The sequence below is a fragment of the Eschscholzia californica genome, unplaced genomic scaffold, assembly GCF_041429995.1.
Source record: "Eschscholzia californica isolate CP2 unplaced genomic scaffold, dmEscCali1.0.p SCAF_6, whole genome shotgun sequence".
Classification (NCBI taxonomy): domain Eukaryota; kingdom Viridiplantae; phylum Streptophyta; class Magnoliopsida; order Ranunculales; family Papaveraceae; genus Eschscholzia; species Eschscholzia californica.
This window is the reverse complement of record NW_028238483.1, coordinates 9,964,398-9,985,839: the sequence shown is the minus strand read 5'-3', so window position 1 is coordinate 9,985,839 and position 21,442 is coordinate 9,964,398. Positions and strand designations below refer to the sequence as shown.

Here is a 21,442-nt window from a genome sequence, read left to right as displayed (position 1 = left end):
AGTGACGTGAAAAGTGATTTTTTAGGGTTTTTCTAAGGTTTTGCTGATCGGAAAGGCTGCTGGTTGGATTTTCCAGCCATGAAGGAGCTTTCTCACGGCAAAGATACTAGTTTAAGTCCGACAATGATTGATTCTTATCTTAGTAATGATAGAGACATGAGAGATGAAGGTGAGATCGATGAAGGAAGGTTCCTCTTGGCTGGGAATCGAGTGATTAGTGAAGATGAAGAGGAGGACATGGAAGAGGAAACCTATCTGGTTTCACGTGAAGAACATCATGGAAAAGGTCATGACTGTGTGAGAGAAGATGATTCCCCATCAAAAACAGTTGAGGAAACTAATCCAACCTTGGACAGATTGGCGAACAGAGAAGGGCTTGTGTTCTCGGCAAGTAAACAAAACCCTAATACAAACCCTAATGCACATAAGTCAAGGAACCAGGAACAACGTGAAGACGGCCAACTCAAGTCGCAAACAGGTCAGAATTTGGGTAATAAATCATTAGCAGACGCAATAAAAACCAATATGTTCTCGAGTATCTTGCGAAACACTTCGAGGAATCAGCAACCAGTTACAATGGAAGGTTTAAACCACCACTCACCGGTGATAACAGGAAGAAACAATCACAACAGCAGTTTTCCAGCAAACCCTAGAGTTCCGTTAGCTGCTAGGGTTCCTGTTGCACCGGGACAGATTACTTCACCATTCTTGAATAGTGAAGAGTTGAGTGCTGCACCTCACACGGAAGGACAACAGTTCAATTGGACTCGACTATTCACAAAGGAGAACTCTTCACAGAAAGCTCCACTACGTTATACTCCACCTCTAGAGGTAAATGGCGAACGAGTAGCAGATTTTGACATTGCTGATTTTGGTGATCGTGTAAAATCATTTGATGATGTTTTAATTGGTAACTTTGTTGGTGAGAGATTGAGCTATGGTCTAGTACATAACGTCTTGATCAAAAAATGGAACCCTAAGGGTGGGTTGAAACTAACAATTCATGGAAACTCGGCATTTGTGATTAAATTTTCATGGAAACTCAGAATTCGTGTTAAAGATGGTTCACAAGACGTGTTTGAGAAAGTGGCAGTTGAGTATTCATGGTTGCCTTCTCGTTGTGCCACGTGTAAAGTGTTCGGACATGACGATGTTGGGTGTCCAACACTACCAAAACAGCATGTGACATCAGACGTACATAAAAACCATCTTCGTACCACCAAAGAGACTACCCGAGGAGCAACCACAACACAACATCCGAGAACTACTCAATTCCAGCAACCTCATGCCAAAAAGGGACCTCATATGAAACAAGATGGTGGGAGGAAAAGATCAGCAACAGGAGAAGGAAGAGATTCACAAGTTGTTCGTAATGGGGATGACAAAGACGAGACAACCGAGTGGACGATTGTTGCAAATAAAACTAAGCAATTCCAGGTGGGTTCGGGGCAGATTGGTAGAGTAGATCAGCAAAGAAGGAAGATACTTAAGAGGTTACCATCTCAAAACCAAGTCATCACGAGTGGGAGCAACCGTAGCCAAACAGGTAACTCATTCTCAGCCTTGTTGTCTATTGATACTATTGGGAATGATGTGCAGAAAACCCATGAAAATAATGTTATTTCATGTGAGCTGGACCCTCATCAAGAGGACTTAACCCACCCAATGGAGGGTCAGCAACCATTATTGAGTAACTCCGAGAGTTCGAAAGGAATTACTCAGAATCCTCCATTAGTTTAATGATTAATCTCGCATGTTGGAATGTGAGAGGTCTTAATGACTCTCTCCATACGAAGAGTGTGAGAGATTTTGTGAGATTGAATCGTATTGGTTTGTGTGGCTTTTTGGAAACTCATGTCCAGGAAAGGAATAAGACTCGTATTCAGCGTAGTCTTAAACCTAACTGGACTTTTATTGATAATTATGTGGTTGTTCCGAATGGACGGATTTGGATTGGATGGGACCCGAGTAGGGTTGATTTCACTGTGTCCCATGTTGGAGGGCAAGTTATTGCAGGTGGTGTTCGATTTCCAGATGGTTCGGGTTTTCTTTTGGCAGTGGTGTACGGTAGCAATAATACTGTTTGTCGCCGGGAGCTTTGGAGGGACCTGAGTTTCTCATGATGGGTTCTGAGGCTCCGTGGCTAGTGCTAGGTGACTTTAACACCACGATGCTGGCCAATGAAAAGAGGGGCGGTAACAGCTTACCGTCTCAAGGCTCCAATGAGATGTTTGACTGTATTACCGATTTGGGACTGTTCGATTGCCCGTATACAGGTTGTTTCTATACATGGTCTAACAGGCAAATGGGAGTTGCTAATGTCAGTTCCAAGATTGATCGGGCTCTTATTAACAGCGGTTGGTTGACCTGCTTTCCTCTATCTAAAGCAGATTTTCCACCGCCCGGGGATTCAGATCACTCTCCTATTATTATACCGCTTGCTGCACCCAACATACACCGGCGTACTCCGTTTAGGTTTTTTAATGCCTGGACGGAGGATCCCACGTTTCGAGCTCTTGTTGCTGATGTATGGAAGGTGTCAGTACGGGGTAATCCGATGTTTCGTATGGTGACTAAACTGAAAGCTTTGAAGGCTCGGTTGAATGAATGGAAGAAAGATCGGTTCAATGGGGTGACGAACCAGGTAACCATTAACCGGAATTTTTTACATTCAGTGCAGGTTCGATTGCAGGGAGATCCAGCAAACCAGGTTTTACGGAGGCCAAGAGAGAGTAGCTACTGAAAACTATAGTAACGTTGTACGGGCTGAAACAGCAATGCTCCGACAACGTGCTAAAGTTGAATGGCTCACTCTCGATGACAGCAATACAGCTTATTTCCATAACTCTATTAAGGAGCGGAAGTCACGGAACACTATTACTAGACTCACCAGAGAGGATGGTTCGGTGGCTGAGGATCCAGTGGAAATAGCCAATATGTGTGTGGATTTCTATCGGGGCTTATTCGGTCGGGATGATGAGGATAATGAAGCATCAGATCACATATCTAATGTGGAGTTCTCACGCCCGCTGACGGAAGCTGAAGGAGCTCTTCTTACTATGAGGGTGACTAGAGATGAAATATATGCTGCTTTGCAAACTATTGGTTCTGATCGATCACCGGGGCCGGACGGGTTCTCTTCCCATTTTTTTAAGGCGTGTTGGTCGATTGTGGGAGATGATTTTGTGGAGGCTATTCAGAACTTCTTCAGCTCTGGGAAACTTCTCAAAGAGGTAAACTCTACTTTTGTGACTCTTATTCCAAAAATCGATAATGCTTCCTCAGTTTCGGACTTTAGACCTATATCTTGTTGTAATGTGCTGTATAAATGCATTACCAAGATACTCACTATTCGACTGAAGGGAGTTATTTATTTGATGATTAGTCCGAACCAGTCAGCCTTTATTTCAGGCCGTACTATCCAGGACAATATCATGCTAGCCCATGAGATTGTCCGGAATAACCATCGACCCACTGGTCCAGCGCGGTGTACGGTTAAGATTGACCTTAAAAAAGCGTATGACACAGTCCGTTGGTCTTCTCTATTCTCAGTCCTTGGCAAGTTCCATTTTCCAAGGATATTTATAGAATGGATACGGGCTTGTGTCACTACGTCTAAGTTCTCTATTTTGGTCAATGGTGAAGCCCACGGTTATTTTGATGGGAAACGGGGTTTACGGCAAGGCTGTCCAATATCTCCATATCTGTTTGTTTTAATGATGGAGGTATTCGCGGTTCTTATTGATCGAGAGGAAAGGGCAGGTCGGTTTCTGCTACACCCTCAGTGTCTAGTCCCGAAGGTTACTCACCTTTGTTTTGCAGACGACCTCATGGTCTTCTTTCGAGGAGACATGGGTTTGGCTCAATCTCTAAAAGGTGTGCTAACTGGCTTTCATCGGGCGACGGGGTTGCAGGCTACCGTGCTTAAGAGTACTATCTTCTTTGTTGGTATCTCGACCCAAGGTCAGAGTGATATCACCACCATCCTGGAATTCGTTATTGGTTCTCTGCCTATTCGATACCTGGGATTACCTCTCATATCATCTCGTCTTACCTATAGTCATTGCATACCGCTGATCGATAAAATCAAGGGACGAATCCAATCTTGGAAGAGTCGCTTTTTATCGTTTGCGGGGCGTGTTCTTCTCATAAAGGTGGTTTTGAATAGTATGTTACTATATTGGGCAGCGGTGTTTGTTATTCCCAAAAGGGTTATGAACGACATCAACTCCATCTTTAGTAAGTTCCTTTGGTCAGGTGCTGATATGGGGTGTAAGAGAGCTCCTATTGGCTAGGAAAGCCTTTGTTACCCAACTGATGAAGGGGGCCTCGGATTTCGTAATATCGAGATGTTGTTTGAGGCGTCTAACCTTCGCCATATATGGGATCTGGTTAGTGGTAAGACGACTTTGTGGGCTGATTGGGTGAGAAATAATCTCATCAAAGATCAACACTTCTGGACTTTATCGGCCTCGAGTAGAAGTTCTTGGTGTTGGCGTCGGATTCTAGCCAGCAGACCGATGGCCCTTCGACTCATTTGCACTTCTTTGGGGGATGGTCATGATACCAAATTCTGGACTGATTTATGGCATCCTCGTGGTCTTCTATTTCATGCTTTTGAGGAGACACATAGATACGACTCTTACCTTCATTTAGATGCCCAGGTTTCTCAGTTTATCGGGCATTCAGGCTGGGTTTTCCCTACGCATGTGGAAGCTATGTTAGGGACTATTGAGGTCGAGGCTAGAGAGGTGGTGGTAGACAGCACTCTTAGAGATGAGGTGATCTGGACGCCTAGCCAGAATGGAGAGTTTACTCTCAAAGAGACGTATGAAGCTATTCGACCTAGGGGAACTCGATTGAGCTGGATTTCATTAGTATGGTCACCGGGTGGTATACCCAAACATTGCTTCATCACGTGGCTTGCCTTCCGACAACGCCTCAAAACCAGATCGCTTCTGGCTAGTTGGGGTATGCCTTTAGACACTACTTGTGTATTCTGTGGGGGAGATGAAGAAACGGTTTTCCACTTATTCTTTGGCTGTTCGGTTACAAAGATTATATGGGAATCGTTATTACTTAAGATGGGATATCAGAGAGTATGTGCTGCAGATTTGGAAGGGGAGCTACAGTGGTGCATTAATCACTTTGGTGGGCTTTCTATTGCTGCCCGAGTGGGCCGTCTGCTTCTAAATGCCTATGTTTATCATATTTGGAAGGAGCAGAATAATAGGGTATTTAGAAGTAATGTCATGTCACCGGAGCTGATTATACACACTATTTGTGATGAAGTGAGGATCAAGCTGAATACTGTTACCAAACGGTTTGAAGATACGGAGGAGAACCGGAGAACCATCGAGCGCTGGAATCTTACTATCTCTCTCCAAAAGCCGGTTTACACCTTATGCAAATGGACTCGGCCGATGGAAGGGAGATATATGATTAATACGGATGGTGCACTGAACGAGGTGGATGCTGGGTATGGAGCCATTATTCGAGACTCGGAGGGGACTGTTGTGAGAGCAGCCACAGGTCAGGTTGATGGACAGACTATTTTCATACACGAGCTACAGGGTGTTGAGTTGGGATTGGAGTTAGCACTTAGTGCCGGATTGCAGGAAGTTGAACTTGGTCTTGACTCGATGAATATCAAGTTACTTCTTGCAAAACCACATCAAAAATTACCATGGAGGGCGAGACGTTTGTGGAAGAGGGTTCAGAGGCTTCGGAGTCAATTTCGGAGTTTTCGGGTTTTTCATGTCTATAGAGAAGCCAATCAGGCTGCAGATTTCCTGTCGAAGATGAAGCTCGGACCAGGGGTGACTCACTTGAATATTAGTCAACTTCCGGTGGAATTAGTCAATATCGTCAATGCGGACTCTAGAGGAACAGTGAGAATGAGGAAAGGGTGGGGCTAATGAGATGATGTAATTTGACTTCTTTGCTGTTCTTTTCTTTTTTGATTTTTCTTTCATTGTATTCGTTTCGGGCTCCTCCCGCTTATCATAATAAAAAAAAAGTAGGACTAGTTCCCTCATGGTGGGAACGGTCATTTGCAAGTAACCTCCCCTCCGGCTCACCCTCATGTGCATCAATATCTAAATTTCCAGAAGTGGAAAGAGCCGAGAAAGAATTACCTTCATTGTAGCTATTTGGGCCTGATTTGTCGTATGTTGCTGTTGCCTTCTTTGCCATCTTCCTTGGTTGTTGATCAAGCTTTTCTGGTTGTTCTCCACCGAGATAGAGCTTGCTGCCCTTAGATTTAACCACCGACCATCCTTCATTGTCATTTCTGTTATCCTCACGTGTTTGCTGAATTTCTCGAGCTGGGACCATTGCCGGACGTTTCCTCCCACCATTTTGACCACCCGAACCAAACCCCTTACTAGATTTAAAGTTCGTTTGCTTCCCATTAAACTTTCTCGTTTGATTTGTTGTTATTGTACCTTGCTGGTTCGCCCGAGCCTTAGGGTTACCATCCGGTGCTCTGTCTTCTCTAAGTTGCTGTTTTTTGACGACTTGGCCTGTAACATTTTCAGCAAGTTTTGGTCGCTTAGGACACGTCGAGTCATCATGCCCAAACACATGACACATCATACACTTGCATGAATATTCTACTTGCACCTTTACTATATGATCTGAAGTACCATCCTTAACTCGAACTTCAATCTCGTAGGGTAAACCCCTATCCACTTGAACTTCAACACACACCCGTGCAAAGGCCATTCGCTCCTTGGATTCCGTACGACCATCTTGCATAAGAGGAATACCCAACACACTAGCAATGTGTGAAATTCCTTTGGAATTCCTGAACAGAAGAGGAATATTTCTCAACCTTACCCATATGGGTATCGTCTTCATTTCTTGGAGTTCCTGTTCAATGTGAAGCTTCCATGGCCTTACTATAAAGACCCGACCCGCGATAAAGATAGTTTCGTGTTCCAACGCTCGTTTCCTGTCTTCTAAAGATGAGAACTTAATAACATAAGCTGAACTCCCATGTACTGTGAGTGTCATCTCACCCTTCGGTTGCCATTGTTTTACTAAGACACTCTGTACCAAACCAAATCCCATTCTCTCGCCAACGAAACTACCAATGAGTATGTTTTCGAAGGACTGAATTTCGTTTACAAAATCTGAGGTATTCAATTCTGCCATGAAACGACCTTCTAAGACAGTGGGAGGGACATAGTTCAAAGCAGCTCGAGTAGGTTCTATTTTGTTGCTGAATAGTTCTCTCCAATGAGAACGAATTGGGGCACCCCCTCCATGGAGGCACCCAGATTCATGTGATCAGTTTCACGTGAATCTGTTCTTGCCGGAACCCTAGCAGCAGCCGGAAACCTAAAATCTGGTGTTGCCGTCGCCGGATGCTGCCTTCCTGGATCTGCTATGTTTGTGTTAACCAACTCCATTGGATTACGAAGAATACTTGAAAACATGTTGTTTCTAATAGATTCAGCGAAAGTGTTAGTACCCATCATCTTCTTCTTGTTTGTCCCTGAACTTGTTCCAAGAGTCGTGCCTCCTTCAATATGAACAACATTCTTTGGAGTTGATTTATGGGGCTCAGGAACTCCTTTTGATAGGCTAGAAACCTGGTTTGCTGTTGCCTTAAAAATAAGGGGGACAGAGACATGATCAGCCCTACCTATGCTCGGTTGTGTCTGTTTAGCCGCCATGGAAGCATCATCCTCCATTTCATCTTCTTCACCTTCACTGATGACACGGTTTCCAGTCAACAAGAACCGCCCCTCTCCTATCTCTCCATCATCTCTTAAGCTAGTATCTTTGCCGTGAGAAAGCTCCTTCATGGCCGGAAAATCCAACCAGCAGCCTTTCCGATCAGCAAAACCTAAGAAAAACCCTAAAAAATCACTTTTCACGTCACTTTCGCAATATCGAGATGCTTTTCGCGGCGTCAAACCTTCGTCATATATGGGATTTGGTCAGTGGTAAGACGACCTTGTGGGCTGATTGGGTGAGAAATAATCTCATCAAAGATCCGCTTTTCTGGACCCTTTCAGCTCCGAGTACTAGTTCATGGTGTTGGCGTCAGATTTTAGCCAAAAGACCGAAGGCTCGGCGACTCATTGGTACTTCTTTGGGGGATGGTCATGATACCAAATTTTGGACTGACTTATGGCATCCTCGTGGTCTTCTTTATGATGTTTTGAGGAGCGGTATAGATGCTCGGGTTTCTCAATTTATCGGGCAGTCGGGCTGGGTCTTTCTTATTCATGTTGCAGCCATGTTAGGGACTATCGAGGTCGAAGCTAGAGAGGTGGTGGTAGATAGTACTCTCAGAGACGAGGTGATCTGGATGCCTAGCCAGAGTGGAGAGTTTACTCTCAAAGAGACGCATGAAGCAATTCGACCTACAGAAACTCGATTGAGCTGGACGTCATTACTATGGTCACCGGGTGGTATACCCAAACCTTGCTTCATCACGTGGCTTGCTTTTCGAAGACGCCTCAAAACTATATCGCTCCTGGCTAGTTGGGGTATGGTTATAGATACTACATGTGTATTCTGTGGGGGAGATGAAGAAACGGATTTCCACTTATTCTTTGGTTGTTAGGTCACAAAGATTATATGGGAATCGCTACTACTTAAGATTCGATTTCAGAGAGTATGTACTGCTGATTAGGAAGGGGAGCTACAGTGGTGTATTAATTACTTTGGCGGGCTTTCTATTGCTGCCTGAGTGGGTCGTTTGCTTCTAAATGCCTATGTCTATCATATTTGGAAGGAGCGGAATAACAGGGTATTTAGAAGTAATGTCATGTCACCGGGGCTGATTATACACACTATTTGTGACGTAGTGAGGATCAAGCTGAATACCGTTACCAAACGGTTTGAAGATACGGAGGAGAATCGGAGAACCATCGATTGCTGGAATCTTACTATCTCTCTCCAAAAGCCGGTTAACACTCCATGTAAATGGACTCGACCGACGGCAGGGAGATATATGATTAACACGGATGGTGCACTGCATGAGGTGGATGCGGGGTATGGAGTCATTATTTAAAATTCGGAGGGGACGGTTGTGAGAGCAGCTACAGGTCGGGTTGATGGATAGACTATCTTCATACACGAGCTACAGGGTGTTGAGTTGGGATTGGAGCTAGCACATAGTGCCGGATTCTAGGAACTTGAACTTGGTCTTGACTCGATGAATATCAAGCAACTTCTTGCAAAACCACATCAGAAACTACCATGGCGGGCGAGGCGTTTGTGAAAGAGAGTTCAGAGGCTTCGGAGCCAGTTTCGGAGCTTCGGGTTTTTCATGTCTATAGAGAAGCCAATCAAGCTGCTGATTTCTTGACGAAGATGAAGCTCGGACTGGGGGTAACTCACTTGAATAATAGTCAACTTCTGATGGAATTAGTCAATATTGTTTTTTTTTTTTTTGTAAATGTCAGCATACTTTAAGGTGTGACTCCGTGTCTCGAACCCTTGACCTATAGGGTGGAAACCAACTTGGTGACCACTCCAACCAAAGGTTGTTGATATTTTATTTCTTTGTATGCGGTTCGGGCTTCTCCCGCTTATCATTATCAACAAAAAAAACGCTTCACCAAACTATTTCTAGAACTGCACCAAATGGTGTCACGGACATTTTTGCACAAGTTATGAGTTTTTTTTATTTGCTTTTTCTCTGTAGTCGGTGCGGGCTTCTCCCGCTTATCATTATAAACAAAAAATGCACCAACCTGTTTCAAGAACTACACCAAATTGTGCCCCGAACAGTTTCGAACGAGTTTTGAGTTTTTTCATCCAATATGTTTCATATGTCAAATATATCCATTCTACATGATTTTTTTTTTTGTGTTTTACTTCAATTTCGACCCCTCAGATTAGATATGAAACGCCAGCAATTGGAAACGCTGGACCAAACTGTTTCAAGAACTGCACCAAACTGTGCAAAGAGTAGTTTTTCACAAGTTATGAGTTTTTTCATATAATATGTTTCATATGTCAAACTCCATTCCAAATGATTTGCTTTGGGTTTTACTTCAATTTTGACACCTCAGATTAGAAACGAAGCGTATTAGCAGCAAATTTAAATTGGCCTAAACTGCACCAGACTGTATTGGGAGGAGAGAGAGAAAGAGTCGGGTGGGGCGATTTTTGGAGCTACTGGTTCTCTTCCGACAACTTACTGTGTGTGCTTCTCCGACAACTTTTCCGTCTAATTTCTCCGAGTTTCTTGGGGTTTGATAGTAGTGCTTGAGTCTCTGGGTTACTGATTTCTCATTTGGGAGGGTGCTTCAGTAACCACGGAGGCAGATAATCCTCTCCAGGTTCCTGGTGAAAGTGCTTCAGATCTGGTTGGATCTGGAGTGCGTTCAAAACAGGAAGATTCTGTTGAGGGGATCTTGAAGGGTACTAGCCTGGGTAGTGGTGGTCGTTTACTTAGAGGGTCGATGAGGATGGTGATGGGTTCTGTGGAAGAGAGAAGGAGCATGAACTCCCTTCGAACCAAAGGAAGGATCCTTCTACAGGTGATAATACTAATTCTCTTAATTGGGCTAATTTGTTTTCCAAGAATCGATCTGCGAACAGGAAGCCTTTGGAATTTCATGCTCCCACGATGGTGAATGGAAGATCTGTCTTATCTTCCTCAAAGTATCAAGATCAAGTGCAGGAGTGCAGAAGGTGGATTATTGGAAATTTCTTTGAGAGTAAGCTTCCTTTTATGGTGGCAAGGTGGACACTGCTGAACATTTGGAAACCTAAAGGTGAGGTTACATTTACTCTTCATGGTGATTCTGTTTTTGTTATCCGTACTGATTTGGAGGAGGATAGATTGATGATTCTTGAGCACGAGCCTATCTCAGTTGCTAATAGGGTGTTTATTGCTCGACCTTGGTATCCCTTTTTGGAGAAGGATGTCATGAAACTTGAGTCTTTTCCTCTGTGGGTTAAACTTAGAGGTGTTCCTATCCATCTTTGGCATGAGGATGGTTTATCTGATATTGCTAGCTCTTTGGGGAAGCCTCTATTTATGGATAATACTACTGCTGCTTAGGATGGCTTATGCTAGAGTTTGTGTGGAAGTCTCTATGCATAACGAGTTGCCTCATTCTCTTCATTTCAGTATTGATGGTGAGGATATTGACATAGATGTGGAGTATGCTTGGAAACCAAGGTTCTGTGTGCATTGTAGGGAGTTGGGACATGCTTCTATGACCTGTTTGAAGGTTGCTAAGGCTAAGGCTAGGGTTGGTGGGGGTGTGGATAGGGTTGATACCACCATGAAGGATCCTTTTGAAGAAGTGGGGGGAGATTCTCAACAGGGGCCAAGAACTGTTGATCCTATGAAGGGGTTAGGCAGTCTGATGAGGGGTGGACTGAAGTTAAGCATAAGGGGAGTATGAAGAGGAAAGGAAGAGATGGAGGAGGGTTTGAGGGGAATATGGTGAATAGGGGTAAGAAGGGGGTTGGGAGCTCTGATGGTACTATGGGTCTGTCTTCTTCTCTTGGACAAAATAGTATGGGATATTTTGCTGATACAATTAAGAAGATGAAGGTGGTTCCTGGGGGTGGTGGGGGTTCCAAAGAGGGTAGTGCTCCCCAGGCTGCTGCTAGGTTGTCTGGTGGTGAGAGCTCCAATCATTTTACTCTAGGGGAGAGGCAGCTGGTGGGTGTTGGAAGTAAACATGTTGAATCCAAAGGCACTCAGGTGGGTAGTAATGTTTTGGCTTTTGAAGCTAAAATTTTGAAGGAGGCAAAGGCTCCCAGGCCTGGTAAGGGAGTTTCTCATGGATTTAATGATTAATACAGGATGTTGGAATGTTATAGGGTTGAACTACCCCTCTAGAGCTGGTGAGGTGACTAAGTTTGTTAGGAATAACAATTTGTGCATTTGTGGGATTCTTGAGACTCATATTGATGTTCTGAATAAGGACCAAGTTAGGTCTAGATGAGGGTTTAGGAGAGAGAAACACCCGGGCAGCGCGATTTTCTAGGGCTTTTTTGTTTTGATTTTTCCGGCAAGGGGGTGGCGGCTGGTGGTGTTCCGTGTTTCTTGAAGGGGATTTTCAGCCGGTCTGGCGGCTGGGAAGCAATTGCTCCCTCCGGCTGCTAAGGAGGGGGCAGGAGGTGATTCATCGTTTTTTGAAGTTGGGTTCTCTAACAGTAAGTGTTCTTCGTCCTCTCATCAACCAGGTGGCTCTGGTTCGAAGGAACAGGAGCAGAGTTCGAGCTGGACTTCTCTTTTTCGTCCTGATTTGAAGAAATATAGAGCTAAGCTAGATTACTCTCCTCCTTTGGTTTGTAAAGAGGGGGAGCTACCTGAGATAGATCTTGTTGATTTTGAGGAGGAAATTAAGGAGTGTGAGAATTTGTTAATTGGTTCGTTTGTTGGGCAGAGATTACCTTTTCCTCTGGTTCGTAGAGTGCTCACTGCTCGATGGAGACCCAAAGGGGAGATGTTTCTGACTGCTCATGGTGATGTTTCATACATCATACGATTTGCTTTAGAAGATGATCGACAGAGGGTGCTGGAAATGGAGCCTCTATATATTGTTAATAGGTTGTTCTTTGTCAGGCCTTGAAGGTTGTTTATTGAAGAAGATATAGCTGCCATGGAAACTCTTCCTGTTTGGGTGTGGTTTAGGAATGTTCCTATGTTCTTATGGAATTCTAAGGGTTTGGCTATGATTGCTAGCCATTTGGGGAAGCCTATTATGCTAGATGAACCTACTGCTCGTCGATCCAGATTAGCTTATGCTCGAGTGTGTGTGGAGATCCCTAAGGAGTGTACAATGCCTGAGGTAATTTCTTTTGTTGTTAAAGACTCTAGGGTTATTAATATTCATGTTGAATATGCATGGAAACCATTGAAATGCAGTGGTTGTGGTGTCTTTGGACACTCTTTGGGCAAGTGCAAAGCATCTGTTCGACCTAATGCCCAAGAGGATAATAGGACTGGTACTGATGCTGGTGCTATGCCAGGTGCTCCTAGGGTTGTGACTAAGATTGACCCTGGTATACAGTTAGCTCGAGCTCAGGATTTGACACCTAATAAGGTGTCTCCTGCTAAGAGTTTAGGCTCCCAACTTCCTTGTGTTCAGGGTGTGGTTTCTCCTTTGGTTCCCCCTGCAACAAGTAAGATTGAGGAGGCAAATGTTACTTCTGATAATACTAATATGGACTTAGATGAGGGACATTGGACTGAGGTGAGAAGATCCAAGAAGAATAAGTCTTTTGATAGTGCTAGAAGGCCTGTGGGGGAGGCTGCTGATGATCCTAGCAATAGGCAGGCTCCTAAAAGGATGTGTGTAGTGGATACTTGTCAGTTGAGTGTTGATGGAGGGGAGAATGATAAAATGGATGAGGGTAGTGTTGTTGAGCAGTCTGGTGTAGCCGGTAAGGCTGTTTTGTTTGGGGGTACTTTGGCAAATGTTCAGGCAGGTCAGAGATTGAAGGGCAGAGTCCCTTTGAGAATTATTAATGATTAATTTTGGTTGTTGGAATGTGAGGGGGCTTAATGACTCTCTCAGAATAAAAGAAGTAGTTCAATTTATTAGGAGTAATAATTTGTGTTTATGTTGTTTGTTGGAGACTCATGTGGATGCTAATAATAAAGAGAAAGTGAAGAACTCCATGATGCCTACTTGGAGTTGGTTGAATAATTATGACTGTGATAGATCAGGAAGGATCTGGTTGTTGTGGGATCCTTGCCAGGTTGTGGTTTCAATTGTTGCTATGACAGATCAAGCTTTGACTGTTTCTGTTGTGATGAGGGATAGTAGGAGTTTTTTACTGACTTGTGTCTATGCTAGAAACACTAGTATTGATAGAAGAGGGTTGTGGGTTGAGATGAGGAGGTTAGCTCAGAGTTATGAAGGCCCCTGGTTAGTGATGGGGGATTTTAACACTATCTTGGGGGTGGATGAGAAGCAAGGAGGGGTTGTTGTTAGAGCTGGGGAGTTGGCTGATTTTCAGGAGTGTGTTAGGGATTCTTATCTGTTTGATTGTCCTTTTTCAGGTTTTCTCTTTACTTGGTCTAATATGCAGGTGGGAGAGAGGAGTGTAGCTGAGAAGTTGGACAGGGCTATGGTGAATATTGATTGGGTTCAGCTTTTTCCTTCTTCCAAAGCTGAGTTTCTTAAGCCTGGGGTGTCTGATCATTCTCCTTGTGTGTTGAGTTTGTTTGAGGAGATTACAGTGGGACCTAGGCCTTTTAAATTTTACAATTGTTGGACAGAAGAGAAGGACTTCTTGGAAGTGGTTGCTAATGCTTGGAAGGTGAAGGTGACTAGGAACCCTATGTATAGATTGGTGTGTAGACTGAAGAAGGTGAAAACTGCTTTGTTGCTTTGGAAAAAGGAGAGATTTAAAAACTTTTCTGCTCAGGTGCAGGGGGCCAGAAGGGAGATGGAGATGCTTCAGGAGCAGGTGTATCTCAATCCTTCTTGTGAGCAAACTAGGAGGGCTGAGAGGAGGTCTGTGGCTGGTTTTTCTAAACTGGCTAGGAAAGAGGAGACTATGTTGAAGCAGAAATCAAGGGTTCAGAAGATTCATTTGGGAGACAACAATACAAAGTTCTTTCATGCTTCTTTGAAGGAGAGGAGGTCTAAGAACAACATTCCTTTCATCTATAATGGAAGAAATGAAAAGGTTCTTAAGGCTGATCTGGTTGCCCAGGAGTGTGTTGATTTTTATCAAGATATGTTTGGTGTTTCTAATTATCAGAGGGGAGTACCTGAGGTGCTTAACAACATGGAGTTTAGTTCTATTTTGGAGCAGGCTGAGGCTGATTTGCTTACTAGGGAGGTTACTAGGGATGAAGTGGTTTATGCTTTGTCTACTATTGGACCTGATAAGTCTCCTGGACCAGATGGTTTTACTGCTCACTTCTTCAATGCTTGCTGGGATATTGTTGGTGATGACTTCACCAAAGCTGTGTTGAGGTTCTTTTCTTCAGGGAAGCTTTTGGGTGAGGTAAATTCTACCCTTGTCACTTTGGTTCCTAAAACTAAGAATGCTTTTAGGGTCACTGATTTTAGACCTATTTCTTGTTGCAACACTGTGTATAAGTGTATTACTAAAATTATTACTGTGAGAATGAAGGATGTTATCTTTAAGCTGGTTAGCCCTTGCCAGTCTGGATTCATTTCAGGCAGGTGTATTCAAGACAACATTCTTCTTGCCCATGAGCTTACTAGAGATTATCATAAAACTCTTGGCCCTCCTAGATGTGCTATGAAGATTGATTTGCAAAAAGCCTATGATATTATAGAATGGGATGCTCTAATGAAGGTTATGGAGAGGATGGGATTTCCTAGTAAGTTCAGACAATGGGTATATGCTTGTGTCTCTTCTTCTAGGTTCTCTATTATGGTGAATGGGGGTTCTTTTGGATACATCAAGGGTAAGAGAGGGATTAGGCAAGGCTGCCCAATGTCTCCTTATTTGTTTGTTCTAGTGATAGAAGCTTTTAATGTGCTCTTGCTTGATATGGTTAAGGTGAATAGGTTTCATTTACACCCTAAGTGTGTCAAGCCTTTAGTGACCCATTTGGCTTTTGCTGATGACTTGTTTTTTTTTTTAATTGTTCAGTGTGTGCCTCGAACCCTTGACCTCTAAGGTGGAAGATTATACCTCTTACCACTCCAACCAAGGGTTGTTGGCTGCTGATGACTTGTTGGTGTTCTCTAGAGGTGATTTTGGTTTTGCCATGGCCTTGGCTGAGGTCCTTGCTTCCTTTTATGAGTGTACTGGTTTGAGAGTGAACCAAAGGAAGAGATCCTTATTTTCTGCTGGCTTACCTGATAATGAAGTGCAGCTTTTCCAGGATGTTTTGGGCTTTGAGTGTGCTTCTCTCCCTGTTAGATACCTTGGGGTCCCTCTTATCTCAGCCAAACTGAAGTACTCTGATTGTTTGCCTCTTATTGATAGAGTTTTGGCTAGAATTCAGTCTTGGAACACCAGGTTTCTCTCTTATGCTGGAAGGATGGTTATTGTTCAATCTATTCTTCGGAGTATGGTTTACTTTTGGCTTAGTGTTTTTGATCTCCCCAAGAGAGCTCTTAGGGAGATGGAGAGCTTATTCAGCAAGTTTCTGTGGTCTGGGCCAGACTTGGGGGTGAGGAAGGTTGTTGTAGGCTGGAGTCACATTTGTTTTCCTTATGCTGAGGGTGGGCTTGGAGTGAGGAACCTTGCAACCCTGAATAATGCCTGTTGCCTAAGGCATATATGGGACATTTTTAGTCAAAAGAAGACTTTGTGGGTGGAATGGGTTCAGGTTAATCTCATTAAAAAAAAGGAACTTCTGGCTGATGCCTATTCCTAGCAATGCTTCTTGGGTTTGGAGAAGGTTGTTACAGTACAGGAGCTATGGTTTGAGGTTGTTACAGTACAGGAGCTATGGTTTGAGGTTTGCTTTCCATGTTATAGGCAATAGAAAACAAACCAGTTTCTGGTTTGACTTTTGGCATCCAATGGGGGTTTTGGCTTAGCACTTTGATGCAACTTTTAGATATGATAGTAAGCTTAATGCTAGGGCTACAGTTAGCTATTGTATTGCAAATGGTTCTTGGTCTTTGCCTAGGCATCTGTCTTGCTATTTGGGCCAAATTGCTGATAGGTTGCAGGATATACCTATTGAGGAGGATTATGAAGATAAGAGGATTTGGAAAGCTAGTGAGAAGGGTTGTTTCACTCTCAAAAGTACTTATGAAGCCTTGAGGAAGACTAAAATGGTGGCTCCTTGGAATGGTGTGGTTTGGTTCTCTCATAACATTCCTAGACATAGTTTTATTACTTGGGTGGCTTTGAGAGGGGGGCCTTATCACCAAATGTAAGCTTCTGTTTTGGGGAATTAAGGTGGATCCCACTTATGTTTTATGTAACAGGGACAGTGAGGATGAGCATCACATCTTCTTTCAGTGTGACTTCTCTCTTTGTATTTGGAATAGGTTGCTGAAGATGCTAGGCATTGTCAAAGTTACTAGAGGTGACTGGGCCAAGGAAGTGGAATGGTGTTCTTCTATGTTTAGAGGGAAGGATGACATTGCCCTCTTAGGAAGGTTGGCTTTCAATGGGTTTGCCTATCACATTTGGTGGGAGAGGAATAGGAGAGTGCATTTGGAACCTGCTAGGAGTAGCCAAGAGGTGTTGGGGCAGATTATTGCTGATGTGAGGATGAAGGCTCAATCTGTATCCATCAAAAATGTTGATTCCATGAGAGGCAGGAGGTTTGCTGATGAATGGAATCTTGATTTTCATTTTGTCGTTCCTGTTGTTGTGGAGTTAAAATGGCAGGGACCTGATGAGGGCAGTGTTCTTATTAACTCAGATGGGTCCTTTGGTGTGGATGGTGCTGGCTATGGTGGTGTGTTGAGGAATCATTTGGAGGAGGTGCTGGTTGCTGTGAAGGGTAGAGCTGCTCCTAAATCAGTGCTCTTTCATGAGCTTCAGGGTATTGAAGCTGGGTTGAGGATGGAAAACATGCTGTCTTTGCCTAAGGTGGTGCTAGCAACAGATTCCATGATAGCTTGCTCTATTCTTACTGCAGATTCTCTTGAGCACCCTTGGGCTGTTGGTTTCCTGATCAGGAGAATCAAAGTTCTTATGGCTAAGTTTGTTATGTGCAATGTGCATCACGTGTTTAGAGAAGTCAACCAGGTTGCTGATTGGCTTTCTAAGCATAGGCCTGTTGGTGATGAAGAGGTATTATGGCCGGAAGATGTTGAACCTGAGCTGCTGCAGATTCTTGAGGAAGACAGAAGCGGTGTTATTAGGAAAATAACTAAATGAAGTCTTATTTTGTCTTTTTGAGCTGGTGTTTGTTTATTTGTTGTTTTTTTGGTATCGTTTCTTTTGTTGAGACTACTGTGGGCTTGTTTTTTGGTTCTTGTGAGGGTATGTTCCCTCCTAAGGGTAGAGGCTAGGCTTTTCGTATTGAACTCTGTTGTTTTGGGTCTGGCTCCCTTAGCCTGCTGGTTAATACCAAAAAAAAAAAAGTTAGGTCTAGATTGATGCCAACTTGGGATTGGTTGCATAATTATGATTGTGATATATTTGGTAGGATTTGGGTGTTGTGGGATCCTACCCTAGTTAAGTTGTCCATGGTTGCATTGTCTGAGCAACATTTTGTCTGTTATAGTATGCTTAGCTGATGGTAGAAGGTTTCTGCTTAGCTTTGTCTATGCTAGTAAGGATGTTGTGACCAGGAGGAACTTATGGAGTGCTTTTTCTAATCTTGCTGAGGAGTTTAACTCTCCCTGGATGCTCATGGGGGATTTTAATACTGTTTTGGAGGCTAAGGAGAAAGTTGGGGGAACTGCTGTTAGGTTGGAAGGATTATCTGATTTTAGTGATTTTTTTATCAGGGCCAGGTCTTTGATTGCCCTTATTCTGGTTGTGAATTCACTTGGTCTAACAAACAGGTTGGGCAGGGGCTATTGCTGAGAAGTTGGATAGGATTTTGGTCAATATTGATTGGGTTAGCATGTGATGCTTTTTCCCGGAAGCGTGAGTAAGGAGTGAAAGGGGAGTATCGTAACAGAGTAAGTAGGAAGATCCGGATCACCACACTTTGAGAAAGTTGCCACCACAAAGTGATAAAGAAACTGGTTGAGCTAACACCACACCTGGATAAAGTCGCCACCACCAGATGATAAAGACGCTCGAAATCCACCACCAATGGCTCTTCCAGAACCAGAGGATAAAGGAGCTGATCTAAACAGATCCAAAGTCACAAAGACTATAATTTTCAATTCAATATTCTCTGCCTTTTTCATTCATAATAAGCCACATTATATAGAGGAGAATACATTAAATGGGGAAATAAAAGCTAGCCTAAATGCATAGAAACTAGATACATTGGAAACAACTTAGTTTAAATGCATGAACATAGAAAGACTAGACTAGTGTTGCAACCTTGTGTGGTTCGGCTCTAGGGGCTGAGATCCAGAGAGTGCTCCTTGAAGACAAGAATGGTTACCTTAGGAGAAGATTACACTAGTTTGTTTAGTTGCTAGTTTTTTGTCTCTGGCTTTTTCTAGCCTTGTAAAACCTTGGGTCTAGTTTCTTTTCCTTGTTTTTCTTTGTTGGGTTCGAGTCCCTTATAGCTCGCTGATTTTGCAAAAAAAAAAAAACATAGAAAGACTAGACTAAACTTAATGCCGATTAGTAAAACAAAAATGACTCTTCAAGTCTTCGAGAATCTTCTTTAAAGACCATAATTATCCAGTTGAGTGGTCCAACTTCAGTAAAGTAACGCTCGGACCCCGGGTAGGAATATCGTTGTATCCGAGCGCTGCTTGTTCCAGACTTGTTTCATGATCCAGAGCTGTTTGGGTCAGCTCGGGTTGATCTAGCTCCGATGCTCCCGCATCAAACTCTCCGGGTTGGAAAGGATTTGTCCTCAAATCTGATAGCTCCTCATCTTCAAAATATGGAGAAAGATCACCTACGTTGAATGTAGCCGAAACACCATAGTCACCAAGAAGCTCTAGTTTGTAAGCATTATTACCAAGTTTCTCAAGTATCTTACAAGGACCCTCGGCTCTGGGTATCAGCTTCGACTTGCGTTTGTTTGGAAACCTCTCCTTTCTTAGGTGTAACCAAACCAAATTACCTGGTTCAAAGGACTTAGCATGTCTATTTTTGTTGGCCTTTCTCTTGTACTTCTCATTAGACCTTTCAATTTCTGCCTGAACATTCTCATGTAGCTTCTTTATTGTAGTTACCCTTGCCTTTGCTTCAAAATCTGCCTTAAACCCCAAAGGTATTGAAATCAGATCAATAGGAGTAAGTGGGTTAAGACCATAGACAATCTCAAAAGGTGAATGTTTTGTCGTGTAGCTTATGGACCTATTATAAGCAAACTCAGCCTGAGCTAGCTTCAGATCCCATTCCCTCAAGTTCTTCTTTATCAAGCCTCTCAAAAGAGTAGTAGGTCATGTTTGTCACCTCTGTTTGACCATCAGTTTGGGGATGACGAGAAGTACTAAAAAGAAGCTTAGTACCAAGTAACCTCCACAAAGTCTTCCACAAATAGCTCAGAAACTTTGAATCATGTCAGAAACAATGGTTTTAGGAATACCATGAAGGCGTACAACCTCCTTAAAATAGAAGTCAGCAACCATACTAGCATCATCAGTCTTGTGACAAGGAATAAAATGTGTCATTTTGCTGAACCTGTCAACTACCACCATGATAGAATCTTTACCCCTCTGAGTTCTCGGTAGTCCCACAATAAAGTCCATGCTCACATCATCCCAGGGCAGTATTGGAACAGGTAAAGGAGTGTATAGACTTGGTTGGAAATGGCTTTTCATCTTTTGACACGTGACACATCGTTCTATGATTGAATGAACACTCTTACCATCTTGGGCCAAAAGAAATGCTCCTGAAGCATGTCCAATGTTTTGTTAATCCCAAAATGACCAAAAAGACCTCCGCCATGTGCTTCACGAATCAGCAACTCCCGAACAAAACTTCTTGACACGCAGAGCTGGTTTCCTTTAAAAAGAAATCCATCTTGCAAATGGTACTGATTTGTAACTCCCTTTTTGCACTCAGTATAGACTTTAGCAAAGTCTAAGTCTTCGTCATATAAAGTCTTCAACAACTCGAATCACATAATCCGAGAATCCAGAATAGAGATTAAAGCATACCTCCTTGAGAGTGCATCAGCAACAACATTCATTTTTCCAGCCTTGTACTTTGATACAAATGAGAATGATTGTAGAAATTCTACCCATTTAGCATGTCGGTTGTTCAGCCTGTGCTGGTTGTTTATAAACTTCAGTGCCTCATGATTAGAATGTAAAACGAACTGACCTGGCCTCAAATAATGCTCTAATGAGTCAAAGCTCTTACAATACCATAAAACTCCTTATCATAAGTTGAGTAGTTCTTTTGTGCTCCAGTAAGCTTCTCACTGAAATAGGCACTTGGACTTTGTCCTTGGATAAGAACAGCTCCTATACCAACTCCACTAGCATCACACTCAACTTCAAACACTTGCTTAAAATCTGGAAGTGCTAAAATAGGTGCTTCGCATAGCTTCTGTTTCACCACTTCAAATGCCTTTTGGGCAGCACTACTCCATTCGAACTTGTCCTTCTTCAAGCTCTCAGTTATCGGTGCCACGACAGTGTTGAATTTTTTCACAAAACGTCTATAGAATGATGCAAGTCCGTGAAAGCTTCTTACATCAGATTGGGTTGCCGGAACTGGCCAACTCCTTATAGATTTAACTCTGCTTTCATCAACTGAAATGCCCTTATCTGAAACAATGTAACCAAGAAACAAAATGCTGCAAGTTACTAAAACGAGAATGACATTACAACAACTTTGCAGACCCTAACACTGGAAACAAGTTTTTAGAGAGAGAAAGAGCCGGGTGGGCGATTTCCTAAGGTAGGCGGCGCCGCTTTCTCCTCCGATTCTCTTGGTGCTTGGTGGTTGGCTGACA

General features: G+C 43.2%; 1 protein-coding gene across 1 annotated transcript; it reads left to right on the top strand.

Annotated features, from left to right (window-relative positions):
* Positions 1–13,617: 13,617 nt before the first annotated feature.
* Positions 13,618–18,426, top strand: LOC147531642 (uncharacterized). Its single transcript, XM_086649769.1, has 6 exons — positions 13,618–15,551; positions 15,673–16,258; positions 16,411–16,500; positions 16,608–16,813; positions 16,932–17,746; positions 18,122–18,426. Exons 1-6 carry the CDS (start codon positions 13,618–13,620, stop codon positions 18,424–18,426), a joined length of 3,936 nt encoding a protein of 1,311 aa, XP_086505895.1.
* Positions 18,427–21,442: the final 3,016 nt, after the last annotated feature.

Bases quoted from the DNA above. Each gene is read 5' to 3' on its own strand.
- LOC147531642 (XM_086649769.1), top strand. From the start codon at position 13,618: ATGCCTACTTGGAGTTGGTTGAATAATTATGACTGTGATAGATCAGGA. The intron at 15,552-15,672 runs GTTTTTTTTTTT...GGTGTTCTCTAG, and splicing joins TTGGCTTTTGCTGATGACTT to AGGTGATTTTGGTTTTGCCA. The intron at 16,501-16,607 runs GTAAGCTTAATG...GATAGGTTGCAG, and splicing joins TGCAACTTTTAGATATGATA to GATATACCTATTGAGGAGGA.